This window comes from Lepisosteus oculatus, chromosome 21 (genome assembly GCF_040954835.1).
Source record: "Lepisosteus oculatus isolate fLepOcu1 chromosome 21, fLepOcu1.hap2, whole genome shotgun sequence".
NCBI classification, from domain to species: domain Eukaryota; kingdom Metazoa; phylum Chordata; class Actinopteri; order Semionotiformes; family Lepisosteidae; genus Lepisosteus; species Lepisosteus oculatus.
Genome location: NC_090716.1, coordinates 12,529,513 through 12,545,738, shown reverse-complemented (window position 1 = coordinate 12,545,738; position 16,226 = coordinate 12,529,513). Strand labels below are relative to the sequence as shown.

Below are 16,226 nucleotides of genomic sequence, written 5' to 3'. Positions count from 1 at the left end.
AATAAAACTCAGAGCCTATAAAGAATTACACAGGGTGCAAATCTTCCTCCATTTAAGGGCTTCTCAAATTTCCCTTTATGAGTCTGTCTTTAGCTGGAGAGAATAAACTATAAATTTGGACACGTTGCTTGCTGTTGTGGTAACACATTAAAGTTGTTCTTCTGGGCTACTGTGTGAGGTCTCTGAATTCAACTGCTATTTGTCTTTGTCTTCCCCTTAATCTCTAACAGGAGGACAGGCTTAATGCATATGGGGAGATGAACAGGGACTTTACTGAGCTGAGGAAGTTTCTCATCCAAAAACAGAACAAGCTGCCGTGGAAACCTGAGGTAAGATTTTCAGGCTTTTCTATGGGCCTGATAGATAATGTCCACCAATATGTGTGATTCAGTATTGCAATTTCAGCATGTTGAACAGTTAGAAAGTCCTCAGAAATGCATACAAACACATCTTACATACTGTATGAACAAATACATTTTTAAAAATTATAACCTAATTATGCAAAAAGTAATCGCATGCAAGAGCAAGCCTGAAACATTTTCCTATTCACATATTTATAACTGGTCCCAACATGCTTCTTTGAAATCAGAATGAGTGTTTGAAATGTTAATGGCTCTTAATGCGATTTTCTGGCCTATGTAATATATGAGAGGAGGCTTTTCCCAACACTACAGTCATAGCTGGTGAGCGGAATAAGGTATAAGGATGACTCCAAGACCAAGGAACTTGTTGAACCTGAACGTTTTTATAATACAGTATTTTGTGATCTCAGTTAGCTCACTTGCCATTGAAACATTTCGGTTTTCACAACTGTGGCCAGAGAGGTTGTAGCTGAGCTGAAAGGTTCAGGCTCCATGGCTCACAGTGTCTCTTACTCCCTGTGCACTCAGATGATTTCCCTAGGGGAGTTAGACTCAAAGATCTGTCTCTCCTAATGATGCATGTTTTAATTAAGGGAACAGGTGGCTTGGAAGAGCAGGAGCTGAATGCGTACATGAGATCTCTTTGCTTTAACGTAGCCTGACTGAGAACAAATATAAAGGATGAAAAATAAAGGATGAAGTAAAGAAATAAAAATAATCCTTTAATTGGTTAGCAACTTTTTTGACTCTTTTGACAAGATACTGGTGCACTGCTACTGTATGTTGGTGCTGTAGTTCCTAGAACTTGGTGAAAATGGAGATGGGGGAAGAGACAGGTGAATCTGGTGTGGGATCAGATGTAGTTTCTCTTGTTGCAGATACTGTATGTTTATGGGAGCGACATTATAATCAATGAAATCCAGGGCCAGTCACTGTGCTTAACCTTCTCTGTTCAGTCAACAGAGGAAATTCCCGTTTATGGTTTGATGTGCTGGAGAAGTAATTTCAGAGGTTATCTTGCACCGAATAAAGCCTCGTGTCATCTGAGGTTTGTGAAAGCAAATGTAAAAGGCGTATTGCGGTAGGCATTTCGTCAGATGTAATAACTCTCACTAGCCTCTCATCAGCAACTGGACATTTCTGCCCTGTTCTTGACACAACGGGTGTCGGATCAACTGACAATTTGCCAGAAAAAACACTGTACCCAGCTTTGTGTGCCATAACCCTTTTTGAGCAGTTATGTTATTTGTGGCAGCATACAGTATGCAGGAATTGACATTGTTCTTTGACTTTCCAGGCACACAGATGGGGTATTTGTGTTGAAAAATAAATATCTTAAATCAATTAGTGGATCTTTTTTAATGTTGAGGGCGAGTAGCTCATGGCTAAAACTTATTAGTATAATGAGCTTTTGGTTTTGCAAAAGGAATTGCTGTACATTATGCAGACCTGTGCTTCAAACACCATTTAATCGCTTTCAGAACTATAACACTACATACTGTATGATTGTACTACCTGAGAATATCTGAGTATTTTAACACTATGGCTATAGATCTCCCTCATGTAATTGTCAGTTTTACTGTGAAGTAATTATAGTTGAGCAAAGTGCGTAAAGTTGTATAGGAGACATGTTTGGCTTGAAACGTACATCTTTTGTCAGTCATTACCATGATTTTACACTTTCAGATAACTGAGATTAATGACATGAACTTATTTTTTAATAATTAATTTGAAATATTAACATCCTTGTTATTCATTTTTGTTATCATATTGTAGTTCTATTTGTTCCTTTTGTTGTACCTGACACTTGGGAATTTCAGTACAACTGAAGTTTTAAACACAAGTACTGTGTATATAGAGAAAGAGATTATAACATTCTCATCATAACCTAATATTCTATCACTAATTAATGCTTATATTAATTGCTGCCACACTTCTCTCAGGTGTTCGTTGATCTTCAGTGGTAGCTGTATTGTGTCCACTCCCCTATGTTAGCCTCTCTGGGATGAAATACTATATGCTACATAAATGCAACAAATTACTACAAGTATTAAAGGTTGCACATTACTGGAAAGTAAAGATGGTTGCTACAGTGTATGTATACATGTATAACAGGGCTCAGCACCCTGCGCATGTTTGCCAAGTGTTGTCACCTTCCTGAAACTTAGATGGTGCAGAAATGGTGCAGATGGTGAGTGTTTTGGTGATGGAACATTTGTCATTTTCTAAGGAGTGGGGCTGTGTGCTCTGGGCCTGGTGAAAGCAGAGCTATACACATTATACATACTGTAAGTGTGTGGGCGTGTATTGGTGCTGTTTCACTACATTCAAATTGACTCGACCCCTAATTGAAGACAGATTCTAGGTATTATTACTTAATCAATGAAACCCTGTCCCATGTGCATACATTTTCTTACCACATTACCCAATATAGGATTGCAGGGGAGCCGAAGCCTCTCTTAGAAAAATAAAATATATATTTGAAGAAATTATTCAAAAACATCTGTTTTACTTTGTTAATTTTAACTTGTACTGTAAAGCTTTGATTCCAAGTTGCTACATTAATCTTACACAGCACAATATCAAAGAAAATGTACTTATTCTCAATGTGGATTTGATATTTGTTCTGTAGAACAGCTGTGATACTTCATCTCCTGAAATATAGAACAGGGGGAATTTAGCTACAGACAGGAAGGATTTTCATAAGAAAGCACTCCTCCCTGAAATCACATTTGACCTGAGCAGTCCTTTAGGTTCCTGGCCTCCATAGGGGAGGACATTGAGGTGAGCCAGATTGTACAGCAGCATGTGGTCTCTGTTGTTTATGGCACCTTCAAGCATCTATGACACCTACTCTGTAGCTGGCAAAGCACACGGCTTTGACTTTGGTGTCCCTTTTTTTTCCCACTTCTCTTCCTAATGTATAGGACAAAATCACGACTACATTTAATGAATTTTATTCATTTCTTTTCCTTACAAAGGCAATATCTTGCATTTTCCTCCTTATTATTTGAAAGTAATTGTAAACATTGGCAGATGCATGTTGATTCTTAGTTTTGGAATAGTATCAGGCTTTTGTTTGGATTTTAATGTTGTGCACTCAAATAAAACAGTGAAAATCAAACTGAAAATCTCACAGGATTGTTACAGGATGAAGATCTAAACCAATTTTCTACACCTTAATTTCTTAAATTTTTATGTAAAATTGTTTTTTGCTGTCTTAATTGTATTTGTGTGGACTCTCAACCTCTGCCGAGTCAAAAATATTTGAGGCAATTTCCTTTACAGCCTAAGGAAAAGTTACAATTTGTCTTTTTTTCTTTTTCCCTTGAATTGAGTAAAATTGACAAACCTGGCTGTACGATTCCCAGCTCTTGCCTTAGATATAGATATTTTTCTACCTGAACAGGTTGTCCTTTCTCTATCCCTGAGCACTAGCCCCTGCTCAGTGTCTTCCTTGTCGTGTCGAAGAGGCACTTGTGACCGACTAAATGATTGTTCTTTCTCCGAGAGAGATATCCTGTTATTTATGGAGGTGGTTGGTGGGGAGTATTTGAGTTATTGCAGCTAAGGAAGCTCTTGGGAAGATATATTGCTCTGTGGCTATTCGTAGTCTGTGCAGAAAGAATACTGAGAGATATTGGATCCAAGTGCTTACTTGTGGTCTGAAACCTTGTGGTTTTCTTTCTCCTAGCTAAGTTTAATAATGTGGCAGCTTTTTGTTTCTCCGGGCTTTTAAATTAGTATCTTATCTCTTTCTTCTTTTAAGCTCTTTGCCCTCCATGAAGGGTCTTTCTGAAGAGAAAGAGTGGACTATGTGTCAGTCAGGTGACTTTCCTTAGCAGCATGATTTATGACTTTGTTCACTGTTTATTGAATACCATTAGATGCTGTTTGGGAATAGTGTACATGAAATTCATCATTGATGCATTGCTCTGAATTGCAGGGAGAAAAGCCTTAATCGAAAGGGATATCCACTGGATACTCCACTATAACCTTGTTGATGGGACATTTTTAAAGGGCTTCTTGTTATTAGGAGGGAGGTCACACTAACCCTACTGTCCTATTATTCAGCATCAATAAAATGCTTGAACCAGTTAATGTATGATTTTCCCTCTCTATTGAAGCATGTAACACATTCATTCAATTCTTTTTCAACAAAATACATATTAATAACCAATCACAGTCACCACTTCTAGTCGTGACAGATTCAACCACCTCTGCTTTCACAGATTCAAGTTTCAATCATTATATTGGTGGTCATGGTTTTACTTACTCAAACGAAGCTAGCATCTAAAATGAAATCTATAGTACTACCGATGTTTTAGACCATATTTTCTGCTTCTACTCAAAGCTGCCTTCTAATTACTAATCTCATCAATGAGGCCCTGTAGTCTGGTCATATACCTGTAGGCAGGTCTCTCACCAATGTTAAATATAACCTGACCTGGACCTCCCACATACTTGATAACTACCATCTATTGCCAATTTGTCTTCTCTTAAAAAAGACCCTGGATTGGGCAGTGGTAGTTAAATTAGTCTCGTCTTGCAGCTAATGAGGTCTTTCACTCTTTCTAATTGGGGTCTAAAGAAAACCACAGCAAAAACTTAAGAGAGTCCTGCTTAAGACAATTAATGATTTCCTGATGGCTTCTGACTCTGAATCGCCTTATAATCTTCTCCTTCTGGACTTAAGTGCAGCTTTTGATATTGTCGGTCACAGCATCCTGCTGGAGTTCATGGAAGATTATCTAGGGATTGCCAGCACTTCCCATCGCTGGTTTGGCTCCTGTTTGGCTTTATTGAGCCAAGTTGTAAATCCTGTTTTCAGTCTGATGTTCTTCCACTTAAATAGAGTGGTCAACAGAATTTTATTCTGAGACCTTAATTATTCACCCTAGATGTTATATTAATTGATCAATTATTTATGACTACAGTTCTACTTTTGTTAGTAGCAGTGCAAAACATACTTAGTCGTTGCCAGTTCCTACTTGGATATTGAATCTCTATCAATGCTCTCTTAATCTTATACAGGTTATACAAAATGTGTAGTCCCTAACCTAAAGTGTAACAGAGCTACAATTTCAATGTATAGAATGATCTTTCACGTGTTGATGCTGTGATACATTATCATATTACTGATCAAAAGAATGGCAAAGACTGAAGGCCTAAATTATATTTTCTTTTCATCTGCCTTTATTGTGTACGTGTGTACTGTCTTGTTAATTGTAGCCTGGAAACTTGGTCCTTTCTTGTAATGTCAGTGTGAACAATCCAAAACTTTTAAGATTGTGGCTTCACCACAGCTCCCCAGGCGATGTGCTCAGTCCCTGCATGCTTGCAGTGATGTCATAATAATGCGCCTCTCCATCAATCAGAGTTAAAGTCCTGCATGTGGTTGCAGAGCTTGTAAAGTCTCAATTGAAGAGGCCCGTTTACAATTCCTGGTGCATCCTGTAGGGCAGTTGTTCACAACCCTCATCCTGGTGACCCACCTACCTATCACCTTTCATTCCATCCCATCTTAATTAGATAATCAACATCTTAACTGATCTAAGAAGTTGCTTAATTGAAATATTTGCAATTTATTTCTAGTCATAAGTTTGGAATTTGATTTCGCCTACAAAATCCAGTGGTTAAAGCTCCAATATGTATGAGAGCTGGGAACAAACAGTTCACCTTAATCTTATTACTGAGGGCTCAGCTGGAACAAAAGCCATGAGGTGTGTGGGTCACCAGGGCCAGAATTGGGAACCACAGCTGTAGGGGTTAGGGCTCGTTGCTGGCAGCTGAGATGTAACAACACAATTGACAATTTTAACCTTGAATAGGCGTGTAGTAAATAACTGACAAATCTAAATGCTTTTCATTTTTTAAAACTATAGTTGGTAGTGCATGAGGTACTGTTTGGTGTTGTTCAAACTTAACACTAAAGTTAATGAGGCAGGGTGTACCTCAGTACAGAAACCATATGAAAACTGAAAAAATAAGAATGCTGAAATCAGCATTTCTAGATGCTGAAGTGACACATATTTGTTATCCATCATAGTAATTAGGCTTTGCCTCAATACTCCTTATAACTTGAGTTCCCTCTTCTCTAGGGCCAAGTACATTACATTACACTGGTGGTCTTGCAGTTTGACAGTCTCAAATTCACTGAGCCCCTTTTACCATAACAGACCTGCATTCAAAACATTCTATACAAACTACACAGCCTAGTGTGTATTACTCTCTACTCAGATAACCTACTTTTTAAGCTTAACATTAACTTGTAAAAGCAGCTTTAAGCATCTCATAATCTTAACACTAAAACCATATAATAAGATAAACATTTAGGCCCATATCTTGCACATTCTTTATCCTTCTCAATCTCCAAGAGCATCTTCTGTCATCTAGGGTTATTTAGGGTTTCCTTGCCCTGAATTATTTAGCTGTACAAATGCAACATCTATCGTACCCTTAGGCAATGCAGTTATTTCACTAAACCTTTCAGTAATAAAATTCCTTATGTTTTAAAACATAATACTGTATATGTTGTAGTTCTATAGTCCATATTATTCATATTAGCATGGGCACAACAGGATGTAAAAGAACTCATTTCTATTCTGATGTATAAAGATAAAGTAGAACAGTAGTTTTTGGAAAAAGGATTGATGTGAATGTTTGGTGTCAGAACATACATTTAATTAAATATATACACTATATAAAATAAAGCTAGTACTGTAGTTATCAGCTGACAACCTTCGTGTTGAAACACTATTTGACGGTTAGGTAAATTTCTTCCCAAAAGCAAGTCCACACATGTAGATCCAGCAGTAAAGATGCTAACAAGTGCAGGTTGATCTACTGTATATAATACAAATATCTCAGATGTTGTACCTCTAGTTCCTGTGCTGTAGTCACTGATGGTGTCCATGTAACATCTGTAAAATGCTTGCGTATTGTTTGTTAAGGCTTCCAAAAATCAAAGACAAGAGCTCATAAAGCTCTTGTGTGGAACCATTCATATTCACCTACAGGGTTCTTCAAATGTACTCCCACTGTGTATCTGCTGGAAACATAGAAGATTCAACGTGAGCTTCCTGTTACCACTAAAACACCTGGAAGAAAGGAGGAGCATAAAACTGTTCTTTTGAAAGAATGACTAGTGGATACAAGTGTGAATTGAAGCTGAATATTTTTAAAACACTATTTTCCATGATCAAACCAAGAAAAAACTACAGTTGACTTTAGATAAGACAGTAGATTTGCCTACTAAGAACAGATTTTTTTTTTTATTTTCTGGAGCAGCAGTCTAGCAAGTTTTAAATCTTCAATCATTACTGACCTGTGAAAAAATCTCAATTATTTATAACAGCCAAGCACTTAGTTCAATTGGATGTTAAAAAGCTCAGATGGAATAAGAGATGGACCAACAGTCCTCAAGAACTGAAGCTGAAGACCTTCTCTTTCCTGGGGGAAAGAGAACCATACTTGTGCGGCCTGTCTGAGTTTTCATTACATATTACATTAGAAACCTGTTTATTGTCAGATCTGATTGAAAATTATGGAGAATGTAAAATGTGTGTTTACAATTAAAGGTGAAAAATAATAATTCATAAAGCACAGGCTTAGAAAACATAGGCGATATGTACAGTATAAAGAATATTTTAAATCAGTAAGAAACATTTATTTGTGAGTGTATACGATAATGCATCAATCTGGAAACCGAAAAATCTGGTACTTGATTGACATTTTTTTCCAATAAAATATTATGTAATTAAAAAATAAGTTGAATTTATAATGGGTGGCACAGTGGTGCAGGGCTTGGCCCCTGGATTCAATTCCTGGGGGACTATATGCTGTACATTGAGTTTGTATGTTCTCCCCGTGTTCATTTGGATTTCCTTTGAGTTCTCCGTTTTCCAAAGACATACTGGCAGGTCAATTGGCTTCTGGGAAAACTGGCCCTGGTGTGAGTGTGAGTGTATCTGTGTGTGCCTGTGATGGACTAGCCTCCTGTCCAGGGTGTGTGAGTGTGTGTGTCTGTGTGTGTCCTGTGATGGACTGGCCTCCTGTCCAGGGTGTGTGAGTGTGTGTGTCTGTGTGTGCCTGTGATGGACTGGCCTCCTGTCCAGGGTGTGTGAGTGTGTGTATCTGTGTGTGTCCTGTGATGGACTGGCCTCCTGTCCAGGGTGTGTGAGTGTGTGTGTCTGTGTGTGTCCTGTGATGGACTGGCCTCCTGTCCAGGGTGTGTGAGTGTGTGTATCTGTATGTCCTGTGATGGACTGGCGTCCTGTCCAGGGTGTGTGAGTGTGTGTGTCTGTGTGTCCTGTGATGGACTGGCCTCCTTTCCAGGGTGTGTGAGTGTGTGTGTCTGTGTGTGTCCTGTGATGGACTGGCCTCCTGTCCAGGGTGTGTGAGTGTGTGTGTCTGTGTGTGTCCTGTGATGGACTGGCCTCCTGTCCAGGGTGTGTGAGTGTGTGTGTCTGTGTGTGTCCTGTGATGGACTGGCCTCCTGTCCAGGGTGTGTGAGTGTGAGTGTATCTGTGTGTGCCTGTGATGGACTGGCCTCCTGTCCAGGGTGTGTGAGTGTGTGTATCTGTGTGTGTCCTGTGATGGACTGGCCTCCTGTCCAGGGTGTGTGAGTGTGTGTATCTGTATGTCCTGTGATGGACTGGCGTCCTGTCCAGGGTGTGTGAGTGTGTGTGTCTGTGTGTCCTGTGATGGACTGGCGTCCTGTCCAGGGTGTGTGAGTGTGTGTGTCTGTGTGTGTCCTGTGATGGACTGGCCTCCTGTCCAGGGTGTGTGAATGTGTGAGTGTATCTGTGTGTGCCTGTGATGGACTGGCCTCCTGTCCAGGGTGTATCCTGCTTTGCACCCATTCCTTTCCAGGATAGGCCCCAGTTCCTCCACGACCCTGTGTTGGATAAAAAGGTTAGAATGAAGGATGGAATTATGTATTCTCATTTATGACACAGTTCATGCTCAGTCAGAGGTTGCAGACTTTCTACCAAGTAACACTGGTACTAAATCTATAAAGCAATAGATAGCTTTTGTGATTTGACCGACTGCACAGATAGCCTTTTCCCGTGTGGATTCCTGCTTTGAGTTGATTTTGTGGAAGACGAATCATACTTGGCAACTTGGTTGCTTCGGTTTAATACCACAGACCTGATCAGAAGAAGAAATTTTCCCAGCAGTGCCTTGCACATACCTCTGCTGCTCTGGGAGGATGTACATCTGATTGCTATTTATAGGTTCTGTGTGTTTCTTGTTAGCTACAGTAGGACGCACTGTGGATCGGAGGGAAAGATTCTTTAGTTATTCTGTTTTATTTTGTTTGCTGATTTTTACGTGACACTGCTCTAAAGTCCCTTGGTGCATCCTTGGAGAATGATGTGGTCCCCAACAAATTCAGTTCAATTGGTGTGACAGCCTACAGTATCTCCAGAGCCCTATTCTGTGTGTGTGCCTCACAGGGATGTCATGTCAGGGTCAGTGGGTGTGGGATTCATCACTGAGCACCTAAGCATGGTCTATTGGTCTATGTACTGTAAAGCCTTCAAAACTGTTTTCTTGGTTTGTAACTACAGTGCTTTCAGCACGCAAATAACTGCTTCTTACTGTTTTATTTTACAACATGAAAACTGTCACTGCCTTTTAAGTACACAGATTCTTAAATTTTCACTTTTTCAGTGTTATGCTAGCATTAGAAATACAGAGTGCATTTTTTGTTAATAAAAAAATGCATAATGAGGAAATGTGATTACACATATTTCCAAATATTAATTTTGGGAATATGAAATACATAAAATAAGAACTTTTTACTATGTACTGTATGATTAAGACCCACATTTGCTGAGAATACTAGTGGATATGATGGTGTTTGTCTGATAGAATAGTATTCCTTTTTTGTTAAACCTGTATAAGCACACATAACTACAAAGCAAGTCCTATAGGGCTCTAGTGGTATATTGTGTTAACACATGTTTTGAAATGGTAGGCTGTGGCAGTGCATTTGAATGATCACAAGCAGGGGAGGAGTAAGCTTTTGTATTTTAATCTTTATTTACCACTGACTTTCAGAAAGGCCCTGAACACCAGGCAAATCACCTATGCTTTGGCTTGCCTGCGTGAGAAGAATCTCCATGGAAACTGGCTGACCATGCATACAGTACAGCATTACACCTTAAAACTCAAGGGCATTTCTGAACTGCACAATTCACTGTATGACTAAACCATACGGCACTTTGATTATGCCATTAGGCAATTGACAGTAGAGTTGCCCTGGAGAAATGATCTTCATAATGAGTGTTCTTCTGCATTGCCTGTTTCAGTTTTTCGCTTACATTTGGAGTTAACTTTTTTTCTCTATTATCTGCTTCATTAAAATGTAGGACAGCCACAGTTTTCCCTAAAGTGTTTGAGCTGTATTTGCACAGCAACCACGTCATACTTGTTTGTGTGTGTGAAGTATGTACATTTTTGCTTTTTTGTTACTTTATGTTTATCTACGGCAGTGGTTCCCAGTCCTGGTCCTGGTGACTCACACACCTGTTGGTTTTGGCTCCAACCAGCGCAATATAACCCTTCACTAACTTAATAATAAGATGAATCTGAATTGTTTGTTCCCAGCTCTTAAATGTGTTGGCACTTTAACTGACGTGTTTTCTTAGTGAAATCAAATCTCAAACTTGTGATTGAAAACAAAATGCAAATATTCCGATGAAGCACCTTCTTTCTTCAATTATCTGATGAAGGTGGGATGGAATGAAACCCAGCAGGTATGTGAGGCACGAGGATGAGGACCAGGACTGGGACCCACTCGTCTACGGTGATCTTTAAGGGATCTTTCTTTAAGAAGAATCTGTTTTAGAAAAGAGACCCTGAATCAAGGGGAATTTATATTAAGTCCTGGGAGCAAAATGAACACTCAAAGAATTGACCGTTCATTCCTCCCCAGTACAATTTTTACTGTTCATTAACCATATCTCAGAGTTTTCTGTTGATATCCTAAGTGCTATTTAGATTCTCTAGAGGTTCACAAAGGCTTATGGACCATTTCTGTTTTACCTTAGAGTACTGGAAGTCTGTTTATTTACTGTATACACTCAGTTGGTAATTGTAAGTCTCCCTTTTTCTTCATTGGCAGGAAATATGCAGCCATTCCAATTGTACTTTCAAAAATGACTGTATTTATGATGAAACCAGATACCTAGGAGTATGAACATTGCAGAGTCTAAAGATAAAATCATTGGTCAGATAAATTAATAATACAAATCATTTCTATCATTGTAAAACTGCTATTTTTTATTTTAAAAACTTTTCCAATCAATAAGGCAGGTTTTTTATACTGTATATTGCTCATTTGATGGCAACAAATGTACAATATCAATAATGTTTAACACGTTTCCTGTTAGAAATTGGCTTTTAACAACCTTTGCTTATTTGCCATAACTTGAAATTACTAGTTATTATTAAATAACTTTAATAATTCTCACTAAAATGTTTAAGATCTTAATTAAGTATCTTGTCAGATATATTTTGCCGAGAATAAAGATGTTATCTATAAACCAGAAAGCTGTAGGCATTTTTGTTTTAAAAGAAGAGATTATTTCTTATACTTTTTCAGTTTGACTCCTTAACTGTCACATATGGAAATCAAGTTTAAACCTAAAGATATGCATGTTCTTCAGATGACACTTCACTCAGAGTTGGTAAAATTATACATATTTTCCCTTACAAGATAATGACACCCTATTGTGAACATGTCTCAACCACCCAGTTGAACAGACAAAAGGTTCTATATAGACAGTAGATCTCAAGCCAATCAGGAATTCTTTCAATAAAGGGGAATTATTTCAGCCACATGGAAATTAGTGCTGAAGCTACAGTACAAGCCTGTAATTGATGAAAATATCATCAAGTGATGAAGAAAACAGTCCCTCCCCCCCATCCATGAAACCTCCACATTTACCTTTACACTAGTTACAGTAACTCCATCATTGTCAAGCTGCTGTTATGCCAAGTAATGTTGAATCATTGTATTTCAGCTTTTGCACAGTTATAGACAGTTCTTTCATTGTTATGACTTTATTACTGGTGGTAATGCTTTATCTTGGACTGAGTTCGACCTTTTAAAGACTCGGGAGAACGAAACAGAAGAACTGATAAGTGGAAAAGAAAAATCCAATGAAAGTCTGTCTTCCATCTCCTGTGTCATTTATCAAAATCGGTAGTTGTGACGAACCTCTCCTAACAGCTCATCTATCCTGTCCTTGCTCTGCAGTATAAAGGGCAAGCCAATCTCCATGTGTTTGAAGACTGGTGTGGCGCCTCCGTTGCTCAGCTGAGAAAGAACCTTCACTTCCCTCTGTACCCACATGTGAGTACACACGGGCAGACTGGTATGTGAGATCAGCTGGAGGCATAACTGATACACAACAGTTTGTAGAATCTGAACAGATTTTTAAGGGGAAAATAAGATACAGTGGCAAGTGCCATGCCAACAAAACAGCAAAGATTCCCACAAAGCTTTCTTATTTAGGTTCTAGTGCTACAGTGCATCTCCTCTTTTTGCCTAGAAAATCCCTTGCAAATTGACAGTGTATACTGAACATATTTTCCATTGCAATACATTCTGTGTAAAAGAAACCAGGAAATAAGTAATGTACCACTGCTTAAATAATTGGTAGGATGTGGTTACTGCACAGAAGGAAGTACTTAATAATTAAGCAACAAAATGCAATAAAATGTAGACTGAACTATCAAGAAAGTGGTACTGACAGCTGCCTTCAGCCTCGATTCTGAAGAGCAGGATGGTGGTTCCTTGGCCTGTTGCATTATGTAAAGTGTAACAAAGCCCTGCAGTGTGATGGAGTGGTCTGGCTGCCTAGTGGGCAACTCTGCTGCACATTACGTGATCTCCATCACAAGTCTTGTTAAGGGCTGTTTTCTGTTTTCCAAAACTCCACTATTCTGCTAGTTATTTACCGGATTTGTTTTGTTTTTCGCTGTTGCTGTCTTGGTTCTATCAACATTTTTCTGCCACTCAGTAATTAAAAGGAAAATAAAAAAAAACCCTGAGCAAGGGTAAAAGTAACAAAGTATTGTAACAACACGTTGAAGCCTTTCTTTGTGTTAAGAATTGCTCTTCTTTAACTGTATCATCTCTTGGGTGTATCAGACATTATGTACAGTATATGTATCAGACAATATCTGGGGACAATCCTATGGCTCTATTATTCCCTATGTTAAGGTTTCATTTTATTGAGTTCCACACACTACACAGCACATTGAATTAGAAGTAGCCATTGCCCAATTTGTCTTAATTATAGGCTAATGGATACATAGGAACTCCATTCCTCTCTGAAGACTAGACACAAAGACATGCTGTACATTTCCCCTTCATCATTTCACACACCTGAAGGAGGGTCTGCAGCCAAATCACTCTTTCTGACTCAACAGTAAATACTGTATTTACCTCTGCTTGTTCCTTTGCAGATTACACACAGACACAGCTCCCTCTCCAGTAGCTAAAACAGCATAGAGAAGGTGATTCTGTCTTGCTTGCGATATTCATCCTGTGAGAAATGCTCTTTTATCCATACTGGTTGGAATTGATGACACAATTCAATGTCTGTTTTAAATCCAAGAACTATGAATTAAATAATGGGCAGAGGCTCTCATTGGAACAAGTGCTTTTACATTTCTGACTGTCGGAGGGAGTGTGGCCAAAGCACACAGTGAATTCCTTGATTCAGTGTCACTGACAGGTAGAAAATGGGCTTGGAATGTTGGAATTAGCAGAAAATCCATCAGTGCTGTTATTCTAAATAAAATCAGGGGTGACTTTTAAGACTACCCCAGGAAATGCCTCACCTTAAATTAGCATCAGGTACAGTACTTCTTCAATAGTGCAGATATTTCTTAAGCTTATGGATGAATCTTTAATTACAGACAAGGACCACAGTGAAGAAGCTTGCTGTGGCCCCAAAATGGAAAAACTATGGCCTCCGAATATTTGGCTTCATCCACCCTTACAAGGATGGTGAGTGCTGTCAGAGCGTTGTGCTCACGTCCTCCATAGTCATCGTCTGAATTTCATGTCATGTGCATCGTGAAAAGTAAAAACAGACAATAGATTTCGAAACTATAACAGTCTAAAGATATGTATTTTACAATCACTAGATTTTATATCACTTTGTCATGCTGCTGTGCCTTCTTCTACCACACGACCACTATTACAAATATTACTTACAGTATATTGCTGCTACCAATACTATTATAGGTAGCAAAGGAACAAGTAATAGGTTTATTCCATGCTGAAAAAAAGAAGAAAGAGAACACAACGTATCAGCTTCAGGTGTCACCTGAAGAAGGCTCCACGGCCGAAACGTTGTGTTCTCTTTCTTCTTTTTTTCAGCATGGAATAAACCTGTTACTTGTTCCTTTGCAGCCTACGCATGCTGACGCAGCTCCCCACCCGAACTACTATTATAGGTAGTATTAGCTTTTACTACTACTATTGTTACTATGACCACTGTTGCTTCTACATCAATTATCACCACTACTATCACCACTTCTACTAATATCAGGAACAGAAAAGTAAAAGCTATGGCGAAAGATGTGGAAATGTGCTAAAACTTTTGGAAGATTTCATTCTGTTTCCACCTTGCCTTGGCAGAGACATATAACGCCCACAGCAGGTGCGCTGAAGATGCAGTTTTAGGAGAGATAGCTCCTCTCTTCATCCTTTACCATACTAGAAAGCTGTCTATGGTGGTTCTTGATCTTTGCTCTCGTCATGCCTTCGAAAAGCTGCGTTTCTGTGATCTGACACCTGCTGCTCTTCCCGTTTTGCCAGCTCCACTGTTCATGAAATTTCATTGCCACAAAGACCCTCACTTTTTATAATACACTTTTTGATCATGCAAATTCCCTTAATACATTACAGAGCCAAAATCTGAACATCCCATCTGCAGTTTCAGAATCCACTGTGATTAACTGAAAGAGCAGTTTGTGTCATATTGACCCTCCAGGTCTGTCAAGATTAATTTAACAAACAACATGGCCCAACAACATAGTTTCAGCTGGACAGCCATTGTCCTTAAGAATGTGGAACTTTTTCACAGCACATGTGGTTAAAATGTTAAGATGGATATTGGCAGTTAATGGTCTCATTTCTTTTTTCTCTAGGTGATTTCCAGTTTGCAATCGCCTCTGATGATAACTCTGAGTTTTGGCTGAGCTCTGATGAGAACCCTATCAATGCCAGGCTGCTGGTGTTTGTTGGAAAGGTACATATGCTGCCTTGATACACCTATTCTGTTGGGCATCTGGATACTTTATTGAATTAAATGCCCTTTAAATTAGTCTCCTACTTTTAATGCATCATACCAGGAATCAGTCGACTGAATCTTTTATCACTTGGTCAACTATTCACCAGTAGGTAACTGTATTGCCTTATATTTCTACGCAGGTCTAGGGATATTTATTTGTCTTACAGCAGATATCCCTTTGTGTTTGCAATATATTTGATATTAGCTGGTACAATGACTAAAGTAAAGTCATGGCATATGCATGACAAAACCTGCATGAATACCTGATGTGATGAACAAAAGGAGCCACAGAAAGAGCAGTTTATTGCCTTTTGCTTCTGTTTCTTTAAGAAACAAATATTGCCTGTCTGTGCATAGGCCATGGTTTTATCTAGAATATTTCTCACAGTAAGACACTAATTCAGCATACAGGCAAAAAGCAAAGAAAACAATAAACTGTCATGGTATTAAGATGCTTAGAGGCATCTTGTGGATTAAAATTTAATTCAAACTTGGTTCACTCCTAGAATTTGGGCAAAAAATAATCATTCATTTTAATTCG

At 38.7% G+C, this 16,226-nt stretch overlaps 1 protein-coding gene across 1 annotated transcript in view; it reads left to right on the top strand.

Annotated features, from left to right (window-relative positions):
* b4galnt4a (beta-1,4-N-acetyl-galactosaminyl transferase 4a) overlaps positions 1–16,226 on the top strand; it is a 161,455-nt gene that overhangs the window by 85,320 nt on the left and 59,909 nt on the right. Inside the window, exons 3-6 of the mRNA XM_015338450.2 lie at positions 231–329; positions 12,634–12,729; positions 14,304–14,394; positions 15,543–15,643. Coding sequence (XP_015193936.2) covers positions 231–329; positions 12,634–12,729; positions 14,304–14,394; positions 15,543–15,643 — 387 coding nt within the window. The remainder of the gene's footprint in view (positions 1–230; positions 330–12,633; positions 12,730–14,303; positions 14,395–15,542; positions 15,644–16,226) is intronic.